Genomic DNA, 23,377 nt, shown 5'->3' on the forward strand with positions numbered 1-23,377 from the left:
GGCACGTAGTAAGCGCTTAATAAATGCCATTATTATTAAAGGACGAACAGATGGGGTGGTAAGATACATTCTTGTCTTGCTCCCTTACCAATCTGTTTTTCCATATCCTGTTCTCACTGCAGCCTCCTGTTTGTCACACCGGTTCCGTATTAATGTCATTAAGTGGTCCGGCACGCCCGTTTTCCTTCATGTGCTCCGTAATTTCTCGTGATCCCCGCAGTCAGAGGCCTTACCGTGATCGGTGAAGCCCATGCTGACTTCCTTTGGTATTCTCTTGTCCTTTCAGTTCTCCAACGGACGTCAACAGCAACATCTCGCGTCCCTCACCCTCTCCGGACTCCTGCTTCGACAACGGGAAATCCGCCTTCCACGTAGTCCTCCGTTTGACGCCGTGTAACTTCTGGCAGCACCTTTCTGGCACATGAGGTCAAGGAAACCGTACGATAACGGTCACATTTACGCTTGATAAATACGATTGAACGAAGGAATGAATGAAAACGTGGGGCTGAGGGAGGGGTGAAAAAAGGGAGCAAATCCAAGTCCAAGGGCGACGTAGAAGGGAGTGGGGGAAGAGGGAATGAGACCTCCCCTGGACAGGGAGGGGGAGTCTGCTTGGGGTTTTTTGTTTGTTTGTTTTATTTTTTAATGATATTTGTTGAGCACTTACTATGGGCAGGAACTGTATTAAACCCCGGGGTAGATACAAGCTAATCAGATTGGACATAGTCCACGTACAACCTGATTAACTCGCATCTACCCCAGCGCTTAAAATGGTGCTTGGCAAATAATAATAATAATAATGGCATTTATTAAGCACTTACTATGTGCAAAGCACCGTTCTAAGCGCTGGGGGGGTTACAAGGTGATCGGGTTGTCCCACAGGGGGGCTCACAGTCTTCATCCCCATTTTACAGATGAGGTAACTGAGGCACAGAGAAGTGACTTGCCCATAGTCACACGGCTGACAATTGGCAGAGCCGGGATTTGAACCCATGACCTCTGACTCCCAAGCCCGGGCTCTTTTCCACCGAGCCACGTTGCTTCTCCTAATAATGATAGGAATGATGGTATTTATTAAGCACTTACTATTGCCAAGCACCGTTCTAAGCGCTGGGGGGGATACAAGGATAATGAGGTTGTCCCACATGGGGCTCACAGTCTTCATCCCCATTTGACAGATGAGGGAACTGAGCCCCAGAGAAGGGAAGTGGCTTGCCCAAGGTCACACAGCAGACAAGTGGCAGAGCTGGGATTAGAAGCCGCGTGGCTCGGTGGAAAGAGCACAGGCTTTGGAGTCAGAGGCCGTGGGTTCAAATCCCGGCTCCGCCAGTTGTCGGCTGGGTGACTTCGGGCAAGTCACTTTACTTCTGTGCCTCAGTTCCCTCATCTGTAAAATGGGGATGAAGACCGTGAGCCCCCCGTGGGACAACCTCCCCAGCGCTCAGAACAGTGCTTTGCACATAGTAAGCGCTTAATAAATGCCATCATTATTATTATTATTAGCACCCAAGTTCTCCGACTCCCAAGCCTGGGCTCTTTCCACTAAGCCTCGCTGCTTAACAAGTACCATTATCATCAGTCGTATTTATTGAGCACTTACTGTGTGCAGAGCACTGTACTAAGCGCTTGGGAAGTACAAATTGGCAACATCTAGAGACGGTCCCTACCCAACAGTGGGCTCACACTCTAAAAGGGGGAGACGGAGAACAAAACCATTATTACTGTTAGTAGTAGTAGTAAATCCCATTTTACAGTTGAGGTAGTTGAGGCACGGAGAAGTCAAGTGACTCCCCCAAGGTCACACAGTGGATGAGCCTCAAGAAGAAACCTTTCATCGCTGCAGAACGCCAATAAGTGGCAGAGACTTGCGGTCTTTTGGGATTGTCCAGATGTGTTCATCTCCCCCTTTTAGACCGTGAGCCCACTGTTGGGTAGGGACTGTCTCTCTATGTTGCCAGCTTGTACTTCCCAAGCGCTTAGTACAGTGCTCTGCACATAGTAAGCGCTCAATAAATACGATTGATGATGATGATCTCCATCAATAATCCATTTCAAAGTCTGCCTCCTACTCTAGGCTGTAAACTCCTTGTGAGCAGAGATAACGTGTGCCAACTCATTATTCATTCATTCAGTCGTATTTATTCATTCATTCAATCGTATTTATTGAGCGCTTACTGCGTGCAGAGCAGAGCGTGCAGAGCACTGTACCAATTTGTACTTCCCAAGCGCTTAGTACAGTGCTCTGCACATAGTAAGTGCTCAATAAATACGATTGATTGATTGATTGATTATGAATACTGTACCAATGGTGTAATAATAATAATAATATTTAAGTGCTTACTATGTGCCAAGCACTGTTCTAAGTGCTGGCGTAGATACAGGGTACTCAGGTTGTCCCACGTGACAGTGATGATGATGATGGTATTTGTTGAGCACTTACCATGTGCAAAGCACTGTTCTAAGCACTGGGGGGATACAAGGTGATCAGGTTGTCCCACGTGGGGCTCACAGTCTTCATCCCGCTTTTACAGACGAGGGAAGTGAGGCCCAGAGAAGTGAAGTGACTTGCCCAAAGTCACACAGCTGATAAGTGACAGAGCCAGGATCAGAACCCATGACCTCTGACTCCCAAGCCCGCACTCTTTCCAATAACCCACGCTGCCCGCTTCTCATATTCCCAGACTGAGCCCCTTCCTTCCTCTCCCCCTCGTCCCCCTCTCCATCCCCCCATCTTACCTCCTTCCCTTCCCCACAGTACCTGTATATATGTTTGTATATATTTATTACTCTATTTATTTTACTTGTACATATCTATTCTATTTATTTTATTTTGTTAGTATGTTTGGTTTTGTTCTCTGTCTCCCCCTTTTAGACCGTGAGCCCACCGTTGGGTAGGGACTGTCTCTATACGTTGCCAATTTGTACTTCCCAAGCGCTTAGTACAGTGCCCTGCACACAGTAAGCGCTCAATAAATTGATTGATTGATTGATTGATTGATTGTACGAAGCGCTTGGGAAGTGCAAGTCGGCAACATCTAGAGACGGTCCCTACCCAACAACGGGCTCACAGTCTAGAAGGGGGAGACGGACGACAAAACAAAACACATGGACGGGTGTCAAGTCATCAGAATAGATAGAAATAAAGCTAGATGCACATCATTAACAAAATAAATAGAATAGTAAATAGGGACAAGTGAAAAAGAGAGTGATAAATCTGGACAAACATATATACAGGTGCTGTGGGGAGGGGAAGGAGGTAAGGCGGGGGGGGATGGGGAGGAGGAGAGGAAAAAGGGGGCTCAGTCTGGGAAGGCCTCTTGGAGGAGGTGAGCTCTCAGTAGGAGCTCACAAGTAGGAGCTCTTTATCAATCAATCAATCGTATTTATTGAGCGCTTACTGTGTGCACAGCACTGCACTAAGCGCTTGGGAAGTACAAGTTGGGAACATATAGTCCTTTTAGACTGTGAGCCCACTGTTGGGTAGGGACTGTCTCTCTATGTTGCCAACTTGTACTTCCCAAGCGCTTAGTACAGTGCTCTGCACACAGTAAGCGCTCAATAAATACAATTGATGATGATATAGAGACAGTCCCTACCCAACAGTGGGCTCACAGTCTAAAAAGGGGAGACAGAGAACAAAACCAAACACACTAACAAAATCAAATAAATAGAATAGATATGTACAAGTAAAACAGAGTAATAAATATGTACAAACATATATACATATATACAGGTGCTGTGGGGAAGGGAAGTCTTTACATCACAAGTGTTTGGAACAGTGCTCTATAATAATAATAATAATGATGGCATTTGTTAAGCGCTTACTATGTGCAAAGCACTGTTCTAAGCGCTGGAGAGGTTACAAGGTGATCAGGTTGTCCCCCGTGGGGCTCACAGTCATCACCCCCATTTTACAGATGAGGTAACTGAGGCTCTGAGAAGTTGACTTGCCCAAGGTCACACAGCAGACATGTGGCGGAGCTGGGATTCAAACCCATGACCTCTGACTCCGAGTCAATCGTATTTATTGAGCGCTTACTGTGTGCAGAGCACTGTGCTAAGCGCTTGGGAAGTCCAAGTTGGCAACATATAGAGATGGTCCCTACCCGACAGTGGGCTCACAGTCTAGAAGCCTCCAAAGCCCAGGCTCTTTCCACCGAGCCACGCTGCTTCTGTGCGTGCTCTGCACACAGTATCCATTCAATCATATTTATTGAGCACTTACTGCGTGCAGAGCACTGTACTAAGCGCTTGGAAAGTACAATTCGGCAACAGAGACTCAATAAGTACCACTGATTGATGGATTCCAGAATAGCAGTTTGGAGAAAGAACAGAGTCTAGTGGAAAAAGCCAGGACTTGGAGTCGGGAGACCTGAGTTAATAATTATTAACAACAATAATTGTGGCATTTAAGTGCTCCTAAGCACTGGGGCACATAGGAGGTCATCAGGTTGGGCACAGTCCCTGTCCCACGTGGGGCTCACAGACTGAATCCCCATTTCACAGATGAGGTAACTGAGGCCCAGGGAAGTGACTTCCCAAGACCACACAGCAGGGAAGTGGCGGATGCAGGATTAGAACCCAGGTCATCATCAATCGTACTTATTGAGCGCTTACTTTGTGCAGAGCACTGTACTAAGCGCTTGAGCACTGTACTCAGCGCTTGGTCGGAAGCTCGCCTCGCCGCTTCTACAGACGGTTGTAGTTGTGTATTCGTGTTCACGGGTACCACTATTTCGATTGTATGTCCGGCCCCTGGGCAGTGTGGCCTAGGGGATAGTGAGCCTGGGAGTCAGGTCAATCAATCAATCAATCAATCATATTTATTGAGCGCTTACTATGTGCAGAGCACTGTACTAAGCGCTTGGGAAGTACAAATTGGCAACATATAGAGACAGTCCCTACCCAACAGTGGGCTCCCAGTCTAAGGGTTCTAATCCCACCTCCGCCCGCTGTCCGCTGGGTGACCTTGGGCAAATCACTTAATTTTTATCAATGGCATCATTTGTTAAGTGTTTACCATGTGCCAAGCACTGTTCTAAGCACTGGGGGGGATACAAGGTCAGCAGGTTGTCCCACGTGGGACTCACAGTCTTTTAACCCCCATTTTCCAGATGAGGTCATTGAGGCCCAGGGAAGTGGAGTGACTCGCCCAAAGTCACACAGCTGACAAACGGCGGAGCTGGGATTAGAACCCATGACCTCTGATTCCCAAGCCTGGGCTGTTTCCACTGAGCCATGCTAATTTTCCTGTGCCTCATCTACAAAAATAGATTGAGATTGTTCTAAGCACTGGGGGGATACAAGGTCAGCAGGTTGTCCCACATGGGATCCGCCGCGCTAGCTCTCTTCCTCCCTTCAAGGCCCTGCTGAGAGCTCACCTCCTCCAGGAAGCCTTCCCACACTGAGCCCCTTCCTTCCTCTCCCCCTCGTCCCCCTCTCCATCCCCCCCATCTTACCTCCTTCCCTTCCCCACAGCACCTGTATATATGTATATATGGTTGTACATATTTATTACTCTATTTTACTTGTACATATCTATCCTATTTATTTTATTTTGTTGGTATGTTTGGTTTTGTTCTGTCTCCCCCCTTTTAGACTGTGAGCCCACTGTTGGGTAGGGACTGTCTCTATGTGTTGCCAATTTGTACTTCCCAAGCGCTTAGTACAGTGCTCTGCACATAGTAAGCGCTCAATAAATACGATTGATGATGATGATGACTCACAGTCTTTTAACCCCCGTTTTCCAGATGAGGTCATTGAGGCCCAGAGAAGTGAAGTGACTTGCCCAAAGCCACACAGCTGACAAATGGAGGAGTCAGGATTAGAACCCATGACCTCTGATTCCCAAGCCTGGGCTGTTTCCACTGAGCCATTTTAAGTTTTCTGTGCCTCACCTATAAAATAGATTGAGACTGAGAGCCCCACATTCAACAGGGATTGTGCCCAAACCAATTTCCTGTGCCAACTCAGCGTGGCTCAATGGAAAGAGCCCGGGCTTTGGAGTCAGAGGTCATGGGTTCAAATCCCAGCTCCGCCATTTGTCAGCTGTGTGACTTTGGACAAGTCACTTCACTTCTCTGAGCCTCGGTGATCTGGAAAACGGGGATGAAGACTGTGAGCCCCCCGTGGGACAACCTGATCACCTTGTAATCTCCTCAGCGCTTACAACAGTGCTTTGCACATAGTAAACGCTTAATAAATGCCATCATTATCATTCCAGCAAAGGCCAAGTCCAGCCCTCAAACACAGGACCAAGTGAAGCAGAGGGGGGGCTGAAACTGACTTTATTGGGGCCAGACGGACAAGGGACCACTAGGGATTTAGGAGTTGGCATTAGGCCCCTTCTTCTTGCCAAAGGTGGGCACCACATTGACGAAACGCCGGTTGTACTGCATCCGCCTCTTAGCGCGCCCCGTCTTCTTCTTCTTCTTTTCCTGCTTGGCCACCTGTGAGGGAAGGTTAAGGGTGAGTCGTGAATCAGACCCCCCCGTTCCCTTCGCCACAATCTAAGCTCTGCTCCTTTCCATCCCGTGCGTTTCCCGTTTCCCCACGGAACCCAGAGGGAACACGCTTAGAAAGAAGGGACGGGACCCATCCCGCCACAAACCACCCCCCGCCGTGTCCCTACCCCCCAATCCCGAATTCCACACGGACGCAGCGTGGCTTAGCGGATCGAGCGCGGGCCCGGGAGCCAGAAGGAACTGGGCTCTAATAATAATGATGGCATTTATTAAGCGCTTACTATGTGCATCGCACTGTTCTAAGCGCTGGGGGGGATACAACGTGATCAGGTTGTCCCACGTGGGGCTCACAGTCAATCCCCATTTTACAGGTGAGGGAACTGAGGCTCAGAGAAGTGAAGTGACTCGCCCGAGGTCACACAGCAGACATGTGGTGGAGTCGGGATTCGAACCCATGACCTCTGACTCCAAAGCCCGGGCTCTTTCCACTGAGCCACGCTGCTTCTCTAATCCCGGGTCTGCCGTGTGACTTTGGGTTGCTTCACTTCGATGGGGTCGGTCCACGGGGGACAGGGACTGTGGTGTCCAACCTGATTAGCTTGTAATAATAACAATAATAATAATGGCATTTGTTAAGCGCTATGTGCAAAGCGCTGGGGGGGGGGGGTACAAGGTGATCAAGTTGTCCCACGTGGGGCTCACAGTTTTAATCCCCATTTTACAGATGAGGGAACTGAGGCTCGGAGAAGTTAAGTGACTCGCCTAAGGTCACACAGCAGACATGTGGCAGAGCCGGCATTCAAACCCATGACCTCCGACTCCAAAGCCCGGGCTCTTTTCCCTGAGCCACGCTGCTTGTACCTACCCCAGCGCTTAGAACAGCGCTTGGCACACAGTAAGCACTTAACCCCGTAACTATTTCATAGGAAACCTCACCTTGGGCGTCTGGCCTCTCACTTTGCCAGCCCGAGCCAGAGAACCGTGGACTTTACCTGCGGAGTGGGGAGGGGAAAGTGAGAATATGCCAGAGAGCTTGGGTTGGCGGGCGGACCTGTATTCCTTACGGCTTAAGTTTTCCACGCTTCCAAGGATTCAAGGGGCATTCAGGCTCCGCTCAATCAACTGTATTTCCCGAGTGCTGACTGCGTGCACAACACTGTACTAAGTGATTGGGAGAGTACAATAAGGCCCTACTGAGAGCTCACCTCCTCCAGGAGGCCTTCCCACTTCCTCTTCCCCTTCCTTCCTCTCCCCCTCTCCATCCCCCCATCTTACCTCCTTCCCTTCCCCACAGCACCTGTATATATGTTTGTACAGATTTATTACTCTACTTATTTATACCTGTACATACCTATTCTATTTATTTTATTTTGTTAGTATGTTTTTAGACTGTAAGCCCACTGTTGGGTAGGGACTGTCTCTATATGTTGCCAGTTTGTACTTCCCAAGCGCTTAGTCCAGTGCTCTGCACACAGTAAGCGCTCAATAAATACGATTGATGATGATGATGATGTTTGGTTTTGTTCTCTGTCTCCCCTTTTAGACTGTGAGCCCACTGTTGGGTAGGGACTGTCTATGTTGCCAACTTGGACTTCCCAAGCGCTTAGTCCAGTGCTCTGCACACAGTAAGCGCTCAATAAATACGACTGATGATGATGATTGGTTTCGTTCTCTGTCTCCCCCTTTTAGCTGTGAGCCCACTGTTGGGTCGGGACTGTCTCTCTATGTTGCCAACTTGGACTTCCCAAGCGCTCAGTCCAGTGCTCTGCACACAGCAAGCGCTCACTACGATTGATTGATTGCAATATACTAAAACCGACACATTCCCGGCCCAGGACGGAGCTTAGTCAAGCGGCAGGAACGGGCCTGGGTATTCCCGATCCACATTTCAACGACCTGTCCCCTGCCCCACGAGTTTACTCTCTGTTTTCAGTTTTCGAGACGTGCCACCACCCAGCCCCCCGGTGATCAAGCTCCCGAAGGCGGCCTGCCCCTTGGACAGGGAGACTGGGGGTTCCCCCACGAGGACGCCACCACCGCCCAGTGCCTCCCCACCGATCCCGGGCTCCCCCGTTTTACCTCCCAGCATCCGGCCGACCACTTCCAAGGTGGAGAGGGCCTCCACCCCGCAGTGGGCCAGGACGGCCTCATCTTCCAGGGGAGACCCCCCCAGCAGCAGGACCTGGTCTTCGGCGGCGATGCCTTCCAACGACGCCACGTGGGCCTGGAGGGGGAAAAACGGGCACGTGAGAGGGGCCGGGGCCTAGCGTGGGCAACCGAAACACAGCCTCGTGGCTACACCACGGGCCTCGGCGTCAGAGGACGTGGTTTCTAATCCCGGCTCCGCCACTCGCCTGCTGTGTGACCTCGGGCCTTCTCTGGGCCTCAGTGACCTCCTCTCTAAAATGGGGATCGATCAACCTATCGTATTTAGTGAGCGCTTACTGTGTGCAGAGCACTGGACTAAGCGCTTGGGAAGTCCAAGCTGGCAACACCTAGAGACGGTCCCTACCCAACAGTGGGCTCACGGTCTAGAAGGGGGAGACGGAGAACAAAACCAAACATACTAACAAAATAAAATAAATAGAATAGATAGGTACAAGTAAAATAAACAGAGTAATAAATAAATGAATAGAGTAATAATAAATAAATAGAATAATAAATAAATGGAGTAATAATAAATAAATAGAATAAATAAATAGAGTAATAGCTCTAGGGGATGTAAGTAATAGGGGAGTAATAGGGGATGAAGACTGTGAGCCCCACGTGGGACAACCCGACTACCTTGTGTCCACCCCAGCGCTTAGAACAGTGCTCTGCACGCAGTGAGCGCTTAACAAATACCCTCATCATTATTACAGTTACCTCATCTGTAAAACGGGGATCGCGACTGTGGGCCCCATGCGGGGCAGGGGCTGCGTCCAACCCGAGCTGGGGAAGCAGCGTGGCTCGGTGGCTACAGCCCAGCCTTGGGAGTCAGAGGCCGCGGGTTCTAATCCCTGTTCAGCCACTTGTTTGCTGTGTGACCTTGGGCAAGGCACTTCACTTCCCTGGGCCTCGGTTCCCTCATCTGCCAACTGGGGATTACGACTGTGAGCCCCATGTGGGACAACCTGATTACCTTGCCTCTACCCCAGCACTTAGAAGAGTGCTTGGCACATAGTGAGCACTTAACAAACACTGTCATTATTACTGTCTGCTGTGTGACCTTGGGCAAGCCACCTCACTTACCTCATCTGTAAAGTGGGGAAGAAACATGTAAGCCCCGTGGAGGATTACCTCATAACCACCCCAGTTCCTCCAACAGTGCTTGGCACCTAGTAAGTGCTCAACAAATACCATATTGTTTTTTTTTAGTATCCACCCCAGCGCTTAGTCCAGTGCCTGGCCCACAGTAAGCGCTCAACAAGTGCCACTGTCATTATTATTACCTTGATCTGGGCGACAGTCTCCTGACCGGTCACCTCGAGGGTGTGGAGGTCCTGGGCGCGGATAAACAGCTGCATGATGGCGACTGCGGGGAGAGAGGGCGGTTAGAGGTCGTGGGTTCTAATTCCACCTCCGCCACTTGTCAGCTGTATGACTTTGGGCAAGACACTTCACTTCTCTGGGCCTCAGTTCCCTCATCTGGGAAATGGGGATTGAGCCTGTGAGCCCCACGTGGGACAACCAGATCACCTTTATTTCCCCCAGCGCTTAGAACAGTGCTTGGCACATAGTAAGCGCTTAACAAATGCCATCATTACTATTACTGTTATTCTCTGGGCCTCAGTGACCACCTCTGTCAAATGGGGATGAAGACTGGGGGCCCCACGTCGTGGGACAACCTGATTACCATGTATTTCCCCTAGCGCTTAGAACAGTGCCCGGCCCATAGTAAGCGCTTAAGAAATACCATCATTAGTATTATTGTTTTTCTCTGGGCCTCAGTGACCTATTCTAATGAGGATGAAGACTGGGAGCCCCACGTGGGACAACCTGATCACCTTTATTTCCCCCAGCGCTTAGAACAGTGCCCGGCACATAGTAAGCGCTTAACAAATACCATCATTAGTTTTGTTGTTACTCTCTGGGCCTCATTCATTCATTCACTCAATCATATTTATTGAGCGCTTACTGTGTGCAGAGCACTGTACTAAGCGCTTGGGAAGTACAAGTTGGCAACACACAGAGACGGTCCCTACCCAACAGCGGGCTCACAGTCTAGAAGGTGAAGACAGCAAAACAAAAATATGAAGGACAACGCTGTACAGTCTCACGGCTAACATTGGAACCTGGCTCCCCTGTGAGGCTTAGGGTCAGGCTCAGCTCCCTTTGAGAAAGTTATCATCATCATCATTAGTGGTATTTATCAAGCACTAACTATGTACAGAGAACTGCACAGAGTGCTTGGGAGGGTACAGTACAAGAGAGTTGGGAGATATATTTAGTGAACAGTCTAGAGGGTGAGACAGACATCCAGTTCACTGAAATTATGACAACCATTTGCTCAGTCCTGCGCTATCAAAAATTGCATCTACCAGTCTGATTGGCAGATAAATAGCATAGGTACCTCCAAATCAATCAACCAATCGTATTTATCGAGCGCTTACTGTGTGCAGAGCACTGTACTAAGCGCTTGGGAAGTACAAGTTGACCTACTCTAATGGGGATGAAGACTGGGAGCCCCACGTGGGACAACCCGATCACCTTTAAATCCCCCAACGCTTAGAACAGTGCTTGGCACATGGTAAGCGCTTAACACCATCATTACTATTATTGTTATTCTCTGGGCCTCAGTAACCACCTCTGTCGAATGGGGATGAAGTCTGGGGGCCCCACGTGGGACAACCTGATCACCTTATAATCAATCAATCAATCGTATTTATTGAGCGCTTACTGTGTGCAGAGCACTGTACTAGGCGCTTGGGAAGTCCAAGTTGGCAACATCTAGAGACGGTCCCTACCCACCAGTGGGCTCACAGTCTAGAAGGGGGACACAGAGAACAAAACCAAACATACTAGCAAAATAAAATAAATAGAATAGATATGTACAAGTAAAATCAATCGTATTTATTGAGCGCCTACTGTGTGCAGAGCACTGTACTAAGCGCTTAGGAAGTACAAGTTGACCTACTCTAATGGGGATGAAGACTGGGAGCCCCACGTGGGACAACCCGATCACCTTTAAATCCCCCAGCGCTTAGAACAGTGCTTGGCACATGGTAAGCGCTTAACACCATCATTACTATTATTGTTATTCTCTGGGCCTCAGTAACCACCTCTGTCGAATGGGGATGAAGTCTGGGGGCCCCACGTGGGACAACCTGCTCACCTGATAATCAATCAATCAATCGTATTTATTGAGCGCTTACTGTGTGCAGAGCACTGTACTAGGCGCTTGGGAAGTCCAAGTTGGCAACATCTAGAGACGGTCCCTACCCACCAGTGGGCTCACAGTCTAGAAGGGGGACACAGAGAACAAAACCAAACATACTAGCAAAATAAAATAAATAGAATAGATATGTACAAGTAAAATCAATCGTATTTATTGAGCGCCTACTGTGTGCAGAGCACTGTACTAAGCGCTTAGGAAGTACAAGTTGACCTACTCTAATGGGGATGAAGACTGGGAGCCCCACGTGGGACAACCCGATCACCTTTAAATCCCACAGCGCTTAGAACAGTGCTTGGCACATGGTAAGCGCTTAACACCATCATTACTATTATTGTTATTCTCTGGGCCTCAGTAACCACCTCTGTCGAATGGGGATGAAGTCTGGGGGCCCCACGTGGGACAACCTGATCACCTTATAATCAATCAATCAATCGTATTTATTGAGCGCTTACTGTGTGCAGCGCACTGTACTAAGCGCTTGGGAAGTCCAAGTTGGCAACCTATAGAGACGGTCCCTACCCAACAGTGGGCTCACAGTCTAGAAGGGGGAGACAGAGAACAAAACCAAACATACTAGCAAAATAAAATAAATAGAATAGATATGTACAAGTAAAATCAATCGTATTTATTGAGCGCCTACTGTGTGCAGAGCACTGTACTAAGCGCTTAGGAAGTACAAGTTGACCTACTCTAATGGGGATGAAGACTAGGAGCCCCACGTGGGACAACCCGATCACCTTTAAATCCCACAGCGCTTAGAACAGTGCTTGGCACATGGTAAGCGCTTAACACCATCATTACTATTATTGTTATTCTCTGGGCCTCAGTAACCACCTCTGTCGAATGGGGATGAAGTCTGGGGGCCCCACGTGGGACAACCTGATCACCTTATAATCAATCAATCAATCGTATTTATTGAGCGCTTACTGTGTGCAGCGCACTGTACTAAGCGCTTGGGAAGTCCAAGTTGGCAACCTATAGAGACGGTCCCTACCCAACAGTGGGCTCACAGTCTAGAAGGGGGAGACAGAGAACAAAACCAAACATACTAGCAAAATAAAATAAATAGAATAGATATGTACAAGTAAAATCAATCGTATTTATTGAGCGCCTACTGTGTGCAGAGCACTGTACTAAGCGCTTAGGAAGTACAAGTTGGCAACATATAGAGACGGTCCCTACCCAACAGTGGGCTCACAGTCTAGAAGGGGGAGACAGAGGACAAAACCAACCATATTAACAAAATAAAGTAAATAGAATAGATATGTAACAAGTGAAATAAATAGAGTAATAAACATGTACAAACACATATACAGGTGCTGTGGGGAAGGGAAGGAGGTAAGGCGGGGGAGAGGAAGGAAGGGGATATATTTCCCCCAGCGCTCAGAACAGTGCCTGGCATGTAGTAAGCGCTTAACAGATACCACTACTATTATTGTTGTTGTTATTATTATTATAATAATTATTATTATTATTACCGCCCCGAGCAGTCCCGTCGCCTGCTGCTGCTGCTGCCAAGATGGAGGCCAAAGAGAAAGAAGGCCTCGTCCGGCCGCGCGCGTCAGCCCCCGCCCCGGGCGTGATGACGTCACCACGCAGCGCGGGCCTCCAGCCAATCGGAGCACGAGCAGGAGCCGGGGGGCGGGGGCGGTGCCCGTCCCGCGCATGCGCTCTTCGCCCCCCCCGCCCGGACGTCGTGACGCAGCCGGCCGTGCGTCCTGACGTCACGGCGCGAGCGAGGCTGAGGGAGTTTGGTGCACTCCCGATATGCTGTGCGGGTCGTCGGGCCCAAGATGGCGTTGGTTGTGCTAAGGGCCGGCCTGAGGCGGCCATTCTGGGCCTGTGGAAGCCGGTCCTTCGAGGCCCTGCCCGACGGGCCGACCGAGAGCCGGGGCCCCGGGGTGGTGGAGTCGGAGTCCGACTACCGGTGGGTGGAGCGGCTGATCCCCCCGATCCTGATCCCGCAGCCCCCGCCTCACCCCAGCTACCCCACGCCCAGCGGCTGGCGGCCCCCCAAAGGTGAGTGGGGACCCGGGGGAACGGAGGCCGGGACGGGCCAAAAACGACAAAGCGGGCCTCAGTGAAAATCAATCAATCGTATTTATTGAGCGCTTACTGTGTGCAGAGCACTGGACTAAGCGCTTGGGGAGTACAAGTTGGCAACATCTAGAAACAGTCCCAACCCAACAGTGGGCTCACAGTCTAAAAGGGGGAGACAGACAACAAAACCATCATCATCAATCGTATTTATTGAGCGCTTACTGTGTGCAGAGCACTGGACTAAGCGCTTGGGAAGTCCAAGTTGGCAACATATAGAGACAGTCCCTACCCAACAGTGGGCGCACAGTCTAAAAGGGGGAGACAGAGAACAAAACCATCGTCGTCATCATCAATCGTATTTATTGAGCGCTTACTGTGTGCAGAGCACTGTACTAAGCGCTTGGGAAGTCCAAGTTGGTAACATCTAGAGACAGTCCCCACCCAACAGTGGGCTCACAGTCTAGAAGGGGGAGACAGAGAACAAAACCAAACATACTGACAAAGTAAAATAAGTAGAATAGATATGTACAAGTAAAATAAATAAATAAATAGAGTAATAAATATGTACAAACATATATACGTCAATCATCATCAATCGTATTTATTGAGCGCTTACTGTGTGCAGAGCACTGTACTAAGCGCTTGGGAAGTCCAAGTTGGCAACATATAGAGATGGTCCCTACCCAACAGTGGGCTCACAGTCTAAAAGGGGGAGACAGAACAAAACCAAACATACTAACAAAATAAAATGAATAGATATGTACAAGTAAAATAAATAAGTAGAGTAACAAATATGTACAGACATATATACATATATACAGGTGCTGTGGGGAAGGGAAGGAGGTCGTATTTAGTGAGCGCTTACTGTGTGCTGAGCACTGCTTGGGAAGGACAAGTCGGCAACAAGTACAAGTCCGGGGTCACTGGTTCAAATCCCGGCCCTGCCGATTGGAGAAGCAGCGTGGCTCGGTGGAAAGAGCCCGGGCTTTGGAGTCAGAGGGCCTGGGTTCGGATCCAGCCTCTGCCACATGTCTGCTGTGTGACCTTGGGCAAGTCACTTCAATCAATCAATCGATCGTATTTATTGAGCGCTTACTGTGTGCAGAGCACTGGACTAAGCGCTTGGGAAGTCCAAGTTGGCAACATCTATAGACAGTCCCTACCCAACAGTGGGCTCACAGTCTAAAAGTCACTTCTCGGAGCCTCAGTGACCTCATCTGGAAAATGGGGATGATGACTGTGAGCCCCCCTGGGGACAACCTGATCACCTTGTATCCCCCCAGCGCTTAGAACAGTGCTTTGCACATAGTAAACGCTTAACAAATGCCATTATTATTATTATTATTTTTAATTGCTAGCCATGTGACTTTGGGCAAGTCACTTCCCTGGGCCTCATCTGTCAAATGGGGATGAAGACTGTGAGCCCCCCGTGGGACAACCTGATCGCCTTGTATCTCCCCTAGCGCTTAGAACAGTGCTTTGTACATAGTAAGCGCTTAATAAATGCCATTATTATTATTATTAAAGAGCCCGGGCTTGGGAGTCAGAGGTCATGGGTTCAAATTCCCGCTCCGCCACTTGTCTGCTGGGTGACTTTGGGCGAGTTACTTCCCTGGACCTCATCTGTGAAATGGGGATGAAGACTGTGAGCCCCACGTGGGACAACCTCATCACCTTGGAACCTCCCCAGAGCTTAGAACAGTGCTTGGCACTTAGTAAGCGCTTAACAAATACCGTTATTAATTATTAATTACTGCCCGGGGACTCAGGTCGTGGGTTCTAATCCCGGCTCAGCTGGGTCACGTTGGGCGAGTCACTTCGCTTCTCTGGGCCTCAGTTCCCTCCTCTGGAAAATGGGGCTTAATAATAATGATGGTATTAAGCGCTTACCATGTGCCAAGCACTGTTCTAAACCCTGGGGAGGTTACAAGGTGATCAGGTTGTCCCACGTGGGGCTCACAGTCTTCATCCCCATTTTCCAGATGAGGGAACTGAGGCCTAGAGAAGTGAAGTGACTTGTCCAAAGTCACACAGCCGATAAGCGGCAGCGCCGGAATTAGAACCCACGACCTCTGACTCCCAAGCCCGGGCTCTTTCCACTGAGCCATGACATGGGACAATCCGATCACCTTGCATCTCCCCCAGCGCTTAGAACAGTGCTTGGCACATAGTAAGTGCTTAGCAAATACCTTAGTTATTATTATCCTGACTCCGCCACTTGTCTGTTGGCAGACCTTGGGCGAGTCACTTCACTTCTCCGGGCCTCAGTTCCTTCATCTGCAAAATGGGGATTAAGACTGTGAGCCCCATGTAGGACAACCTGATTATCTTGTACCTACCCCAGAGCTCAGAACAGTGCTTGGCACAGAGTAAGCGCTTAACAAATACCACCATTATCATTATGATTATTATTACTTTACTTCTCTGGAATTGAAGCAGTCTGGCTCAGTGAGAAGAGCCCAGACTTGGGTGTTGGAGGTCATGGGTTCTGATCCCGGCTCCGCCACTTGTCAGCTGGGTGACTTTGGGCAAGTCACCTCACTTCTCTGGGCCTCAGTTCCCTCATCTGTAAAATGGGGATGAAGACTGTGAGCCCCACGTGGGACAACCTGAACACCTTGTACTCCCCCAGCGCTTACAGCAGTGCTTGGCACATAGTAAGCGCTTAACACATGCCATCATTATTACTGTTATTCTCTGGGCCTCAGTGACCTCATCTGGAAAATGGGGATTAAAACTGTGGGCCCCATGTGGGACAGGGACTGGGTCCAACCTGATTAGCTTGTTTCTACCCCAGCACTTAGAACAGTGCCTGGCACGTAGTAAGTGCTTAACAAATACCGTAATTATTATAATTATTACAGTGCCTGGCACATAGTAAGTGCTTAACAAATACCGTAATTATTATAATTATTACGCAAGGAGGACCTCGCCCTCAAAGCAGCATGGCCTAGTGGCTAGAGCCTGGGTCTGGGAATCAGAAGGTCCTGGGTTCTAATCTCCACTCCACCCCTTGTCTGCTGTGGGACCTTGGGCAAGTCGCTTCATTTCCCTGGGCCTCAGTGACCCCATCTGCCAAATGGGGATAGAGACTGTGAGCCCAATGTGGGGCATGGATTGGGTCCGACCCGATGTGCTTGTATCCACCCCAGAGCTTAATATTCATTCAGTTGTATTTATTGAGCGCTTATTGTGTGCAGAGCACTGTACTAAGTGCCTGGAATTCGGACAGTGCAGTGCTTGCCACATAGTAAGCGCTTAACAAATACCCCAATTATTATTATTATTATTAACGCTTAATAAATATCCAAATTATTGTTAGCGTTTAACAAATACCCCAATTATTATTATTATTATTAACGCTTAATAAATATCCAAATTATTGTTAGCGTTTAACAAATACCCCAATTATTATTATTATTATTAATAAAGAGCCCGCCTCTGGGAGTCTGAAGAAATTATTATTATTACGACCTATTTATTATTTAAATATAATATATAATATTACATATAATGTGAATATGAATATAAACACATTCAAACATATTATTTATATTATTCGTATTATATGTGACGTGTTTATTATTCAATAAATACGATTGATGATGATGATGATGACCTAAGCCCGTCCCTGGGAGCGTGAAGCACTTGGCTTTGCCGCTTGTTCATTCATTAGATTCTGGGTTCTCATCCCGGCTCCTCGGTGATTCTGCCGTGTGCCCTTGGGCAAGTCATGTGACTTCTCCGTGCCTCAGTTCCCTCGTCTGTGAAGTGGGAGTTAAGACCGTGAGCCCCATAGGGGACAGGGACTGTGTCAAAAAACCAGATTACCTTGGATCTACCTCAGCGCTGAGTAGAGTGCCCGGCACATTGTAAGCGCTGAACAATTATCGTTCATTCAGTCGTATTTACGAGCTCCTACTGTGTGCAGAGCGCTGTCCGGGGCACTTGGGAAAGCACAATCTAACAGACACATTCCCTGCCCACAACGAACTTCGAGACAGACAGGAGTAGAAATAAACTATGGATATGGACGTGAGCGTCTGCAGCGTGACTTTGGGTAAGTCACTTCACTTCTCTGTAAAATGTGGATGAAGAGTGTGAATCCCATGTGGGATAGGGACCGTTTGCTTGTATACAATTTGCCTGTATCCACCCCAGCGCTTAGTACAGTGCCTGGCGCATATTACCACAATTAATTATGTGACGCTTGAGCTGCAGGCTCTGGGCAAAATGGTGTTGTTGGCCGCCTTGAGGCCCCGGGACTCCTGCTCCCGTAGATGGGTTGTGCGGCTCCCCAGAGGAACCGGCTCATCCCAAGACCAAATGATCAGTGCTGTTTATTGAGTGCCGAGCAGTGTATTGAGCTCAGCACAGCGACCCTGGTAGACACGTTCCCTGCCCACAAAGAGCTTACGGTCTAGATGGGAAGATAGATTAAAATAATGGGTGTCAATCATTTATTGAGTGAAGAGTCCCGTGCTAAGCACTGGGGAGAACATAGGACCAGAGGTGGTAGCCCGTTGTCGGGTAGGGACCGTCTCTATCTAATAATAATAATAATAATGGCATTTATTAAGCGCTTACTATGTGCAAAGCACTGTTCTGAGCGCTGGGGAGGTTACAGTGTGATCAGGTTGTCCCATGGGGGGCTCACAGTCTTCATCCCCGTTTTACGGATGAGGGAACTGGGGCCCAGAGAAGTGAAGTGACTTGCCCCAAGTCACCCAGCTGACAAGCGGCGGCGCCGGGAGTCGAACCCACGACCCCCGACTCCAAAGCCCGGGCTCTATCCACTGAGCCACGCTGCTCCGAGGTGGGGAAGGAGCAACAGGGGAGGGGGAACGGCACAGCGAGGAAGAGACTGGTAGGTCCAGTCGGGGCTCAGCTGGGCTCCGGGGGGGCTGGCTAATGGTGCGTGTTTGTGTGTGTGTGTGTGTGTGTCCGTCACAGACCCGCCCCCCAACCTCCCGTACTTCATTCGGCGCTCCCGGATGCACAACGTACCCGTGTACACGGATAAAACCCACGGCAACCGGGAGATGACCGTCATCCGCCGGGTGGAGGGGGACATCTGGGTAAGCGGCCTTGGCGGGGGGGCTGGGAGGTGGGACGCCTGAGTCCTCATGCCCGAGGACGAAATAACCGTCCTTCTAGACTGTGAGCCCACTGTTGGGTCGGGACCGTCTCTATATGTTGCCACCTTGTACTTCCCGAGCGCTTAGTCCAGTGCTCTGCACACAGTAAGCGCTCAATAAATACGATTGATCAGAGGCAGTGAAAAGTAGAGGGTTTTAACGTAAAGCCGGGCGAGCCCCTTCCTTCCTCTCCCCCTCGTCCCCCTCTCCATCCCCCCATCTTACCTCCCTCCCTTCCCTACAGCACCTGTATAGATGTATATATGTTTGTACATATTTTTTTACTCTATTTATTTATTTAATTTATTTGTACATATCTATTCTATTTTATTTTGTTGGTATGTTTGGTTTTGTTCTCTGTCTCCTCCTTTTAGACTGTGAGCCCGCTGTTGGGTAGGGACTGTCTCTATATGTTGCCAATTTGTACTTCCCAAGCGCTTAGTACAGTGCTCTGCACATAGTAAGCGCTCAATAAATACGATTGATGATGATGATGATGATGATGATGATGATTGATTGACTGATTGATTGAAATAACCCGCTCCCCTCTCCCCCCGGCTCACCCCGTCTGAGAAGCAGCGTGGCTCAGTGGAAAGAGCCCGGGCCTTAGAGGCAGAGGTCAGGGGTTCAAGTCCCGACCCTGCCAGTTGTCAGCTGTGCGACTTTGGGCAAGTCGCTTCACTTCCCTGGGCCTCAGTTCCCTCATCTGTCAAATGGGGATGAATCAATCAATCAGTCAATCGTACTTATTGAGCGCTTACTGTGTGCAGAGCACTGGACTAAGCGCTTGGGAAGTACAAGTTGGCAACATCTAGAGACGGTCCCTACCCAACAGTGGGCTCACAGTCTAAAAGATGAAGGATGAAGACTGGGAGCCCCCCGTGGGACAGCCTGATCACCTTGTAACCTCCCCAGCGCTTAGAACAGTGCTTTGCACGTAATAATGAGAGCATTTATTAAGCACTTACTATGTCGTTTCTTATCCCTTGAGCCCCGTGGGGGAACAACCTGATCACCTTGCAACCTCCCCAGCGCTGTAAGCGCTTAACAAATACCATATTAATTAAAAAAAACAAAAAAACCCCCCACAATTCCCCCATCCCATTTTCTGTTCCTCCACTTTGGATCCCCCAACCCCATCCTTGTCCTTGAGAAGCAGCGTGGCTCAGTGGAAAGAGCCCGGGCTTTGGAGTCCGACATCATGGGTTCAAATCCCAGCTCCGCCACTTGTCAGCTGTGTGACTTTGGGCCGGTCACTTCACTTCTCTGGGCCTCAGTGACCTCATCTGGAGAATGGGGGCTCATCATCATCACGATGGTATTTGTTAAGCGCTTCCTATGTGCAAAGCACTGTTCTAAGCGCTGGGGAGGTTACAAGGTGATCAGGTTGTCCCATGGGGGGGGCTCGCAGCTTTAATCCCCATTTTACGGATGAGGTCACTGAGGCGCAGAGAAGTGAAGTGCCTGGCCCAAAGTACAAATACAATTGTTATGATTAATTGTGGGTGGGGCGAGGCGGGGTGAGGGTTTAGGCTCCCTTTCTCGTCCGACACGGCTTCTCGCCCCCCCGGCAGGCGCTGCAGCGGGACGTGGAGGAGTTTCTGAGCCCCCTGATGGGGAAGACGCCCGTCACGCAGGTCAACGAGATGACGGGGACCCTGCGCATCAAAGGCTTCTGGGACCAGCAGCTCAAGGCCTGGCTCCTAGAGAAGGGGTTCTGAGGGCGGGGGGGGGGGGCCGCATTAAAGCGTCACACACAACCCGCGTGCCCGCCTGCCTGCCGTGTGCTGGGGGGGTCTGCCTCGACCGCCGACCCGGGGGGGGGCCCCTGGGAACGGGAGACGGCAAAGAGCCGAAGCCGCGGGCCCGGGAAGGAGTGGGCGGGCGGGGAGGAGCCCGGACTTTGGAGTCATCATCATCATCATCAATCGTATTTATTGAGCGCTTACTATGTGCAGAGCACTGGACTAAGCGCTTGGGAAGTACAAATTGGCAACATATAGAGACAGTCCCTACCCAACAGTGGGCTCACAGTCTAAAAGGAGTCAGAGGTCATGGGATTGAATCCCAGCTCCACCACGAGTCTGCTGTGTGACCTTGGGCAAGTCACTTCACTTCTCTGAGCCTCAGTGGTCATGGGTTTGAAGCCCAGCTCCACCGCAAGTCTGCCGTGTGACCCTGAGCAAGTCACTTCTCTGAGCCTCAGTTCCCTCATCTGTAAAAATGGGGATTAAGGCTGTGAGCCCCACGTGGGACAACTTGATCACACTGTACCCCCCCCCGGCGCTTAGAACAGTGCTCTGCACATAGTAAGCGCATCTGTAATAATGGGGATTAAGACTGTGAGCCCCACGTGGGACAACTTGATCACACTGTATCCCCCCCGGCGCTTAGAACAGTGCTCTGCACATAGTAAGCGCCTAACAAATGCCATCATTATTATTATTATCCCCAGGCGTTGAGGAAGGAGGAGGGCCGAGCGAGGGGGCGGCGGGGTCCAGCCTGGCGCGGGAGAGGGAGAACCACTGGCCGAAGGCACGTCGGAGAAGACCGTAGTAATAATGATGGCATTTATTAAGTGCTTACTATGTGCAATCAATCAATCGTATTTATTGAGCGCTTACTATGTGCAGAGCACTGGACTAAGCGCTTGGGAAGTACAAGTTGGCAACATATAGAGACGGTCCCTACCCACCAGTGGGCTCACAGTCTAAAAGGGGGAGACCGAGAACAAAACCAAACATACTAACAAAATAAAATAAATAGAATAGATACGTACAAGTAAAATAGAGTAATAAATATGTACAAGCATATATACACTGTTCTAAGCACCGGGGAGGTTACAAGGTGATCAGGTTGTCCCATGGTGGGCTCACAGTCTTCATGGGAAGCAGCGTGGCTCAATGGAAAGAGCCCGGGCTTTGGAGTCAGAGGTCATGGGTTCTAATCCCGGCTCCGCCAGCTGTCAGCTGGGTGACTTTGGGCGAGTCACTTCACTTCTCTGCGCCTCAGTGACCTCATCTGTAAAATGGGGATGAAGACTGTGAGCCCCCCATGGAACAACCTGATCACCTTGTAACCTCCCCAGCGCTTAGAACAGTGCTTTGCACATAGTAAGCGCTTAGCAAATACCATCATGATGATGATGAGCCCCATTCTCCAGATGAGGTCACTGAGGCCCAGAGAAGTGAAGTGACTGGCCCAAAGTCACACAGCTGACAAGTGGCAGAGCCGGGATTTGAACCCATGACGTCGGACTCCAAAGCCCGGGCTCTTTCCACTGAGCCACGCTGCTTCTCAAGGACAAGGATGGGGTTGGGGGATCCAAAGTGGAGGAACAGAAAATGGGATGGGGGAATTGTGGGGTTTTTTTTTTGTTTTTTTTAAATTAATATGGTATTTGTTAAGCGCTTACTGGGTGGCAGGCACTGTACTAAGCGCTGGGATAGATACAAGCTAATCAGTTTGGACACAGGCCCTGTTCCACACGGGGCTCACAGTCTTAATTAAATTAAATTAATATGGTATTTGTTAAGTGCTTATTGGGTGGCAGGCACTGTACTAAGCACTGGGATAAATACATGCTAATCAGTTTGGACACAGGCCCTGTTCCACACGGGGCTTACAGTCTTAATTAAATTAAATTAATATGGTATTTGTTAAGTGCTTATTGGGTGGCAGGCACTGTACTAAGCACTGGGATAAATACATGCTAATCAGGACACAGGCCCTGTTCCACACGGGGCTCACCGTCTTAATGATGATGATGGCAAGCGCTTAGTACAGTGCTCTGCACACAGTAAGCGCTCAATAAATACGATTGAATGAATGAATGAATGGCGTTTGTTAAGCACTTACTATGTGCAAAGCACTGTTCTAAGCGCTGGGGAGGATATAAAGATTGTCCCACGTGGGGCTCACAGTTTTAATCCTCATTTTACAGATGAGGCCCAGAGAAGTGAAGTGACTTGCCCATAGTCACACAGCTGACAGTTGGCAGAGCCGGGATCTGAACCCCTGACCTCGGACTCTCCAGCCCGGGCTCTTTCCACTGAGCCACGCTGCTTTTCTTAATCCACATTTTACAGATGAGGGAACTGAGGCACAATGAGGCGACTCAATCAATCAATCGTATTTATTGAGCGCTTACTGTGTGCAGAGCACTGGACTAAGCGCTTGACTCGTCCGAGGCACAATGAGGCGACTCGTCCGAGGCCACACAGCAGACCCTTGGCGGAGCTGGGATTAGAACTCAGGTCTTGTGACTCCGAGGCCAGGGCTCGAGCCCCTACGCCACGCTGCGTCTCCAATCGTGTTAAAGGAATTGGGAGCAGGAAACGAGCGAGCCATCCCTCCTC

The 23,377-nt window shown here is 49.6% G+C and overlaps 2 protein-coding genes across 2 annotated transcripts; one reads left to right on the forward strand and one right to left on the reverse strand.

Moving 5' to 3' along the window:
* Positions 1-6,270: 6,270 nt before the first annotated feature.
* On the reverse strand, positions 6,271-13,407 carry FAU (FAU ubiquitin like and ribosomal protein S30 fusion). Its single transcript, XM_038764732.1, has 5 exons — positions 13,320-13,407; positions 9,896-9,978; positions 8,544-8,688; positions 7,401-7,456; positions 6,271-6,449 (listed from the first exon to the last, which is right to left on the reverse strand). Exons 2-5 carry the CDS (start codon positions 9,968-9,970, stop codon positions 6,324-6,326), a joined length of 402 nt encoding a protein of 133 aa, XP_038620660.1. The 5' UTR covers positions 9,971-9,978; positions 13,320-13,407; the 3' UTR covers positions 6,271-6,323.
* Positions 13,408-13,594: 187 nt separating this feature from the next.
* MRPL49 (mitochondrial ribosomal protein L49) lies at positions 13,595-20,779 on the forward strand. Its single transcript, XM_038764851.1, has 3 exons — positions 13,595-13,860; positions 18,835-18,959; positions 20,594-20,779. Exons 1-3 carry the CDS (start codon positions 13,635-13,637, stop codon positions 20,738-20,740), a joined length of 498 nt encoding a protein of 165 aa, XP_038620779.1. The 5' UTR covers positions 13,595-13,634; the 3' UTR covers positions 20,741-20,779.
* Positions 20,780-23,377: the final 2,598 nt, after the last annotated feature.

The sequence above is a fragment of the Tachyglossus aculeatus genome, chromosome 22, assembly GCF_015852505.1.
Source record: "Tachyglossus aculeatus isolate mTacAcu1 chromosome 22, mTacAcu1.pri, whole genome shotgun sequence".
Classification (NCBI taxonomy): Eukaryota; Metazoa; Chordata; class Mammalia; order Monotremata; family Tachyglossidae; genus Tachyglossus; species Tachyglossus aculeatus.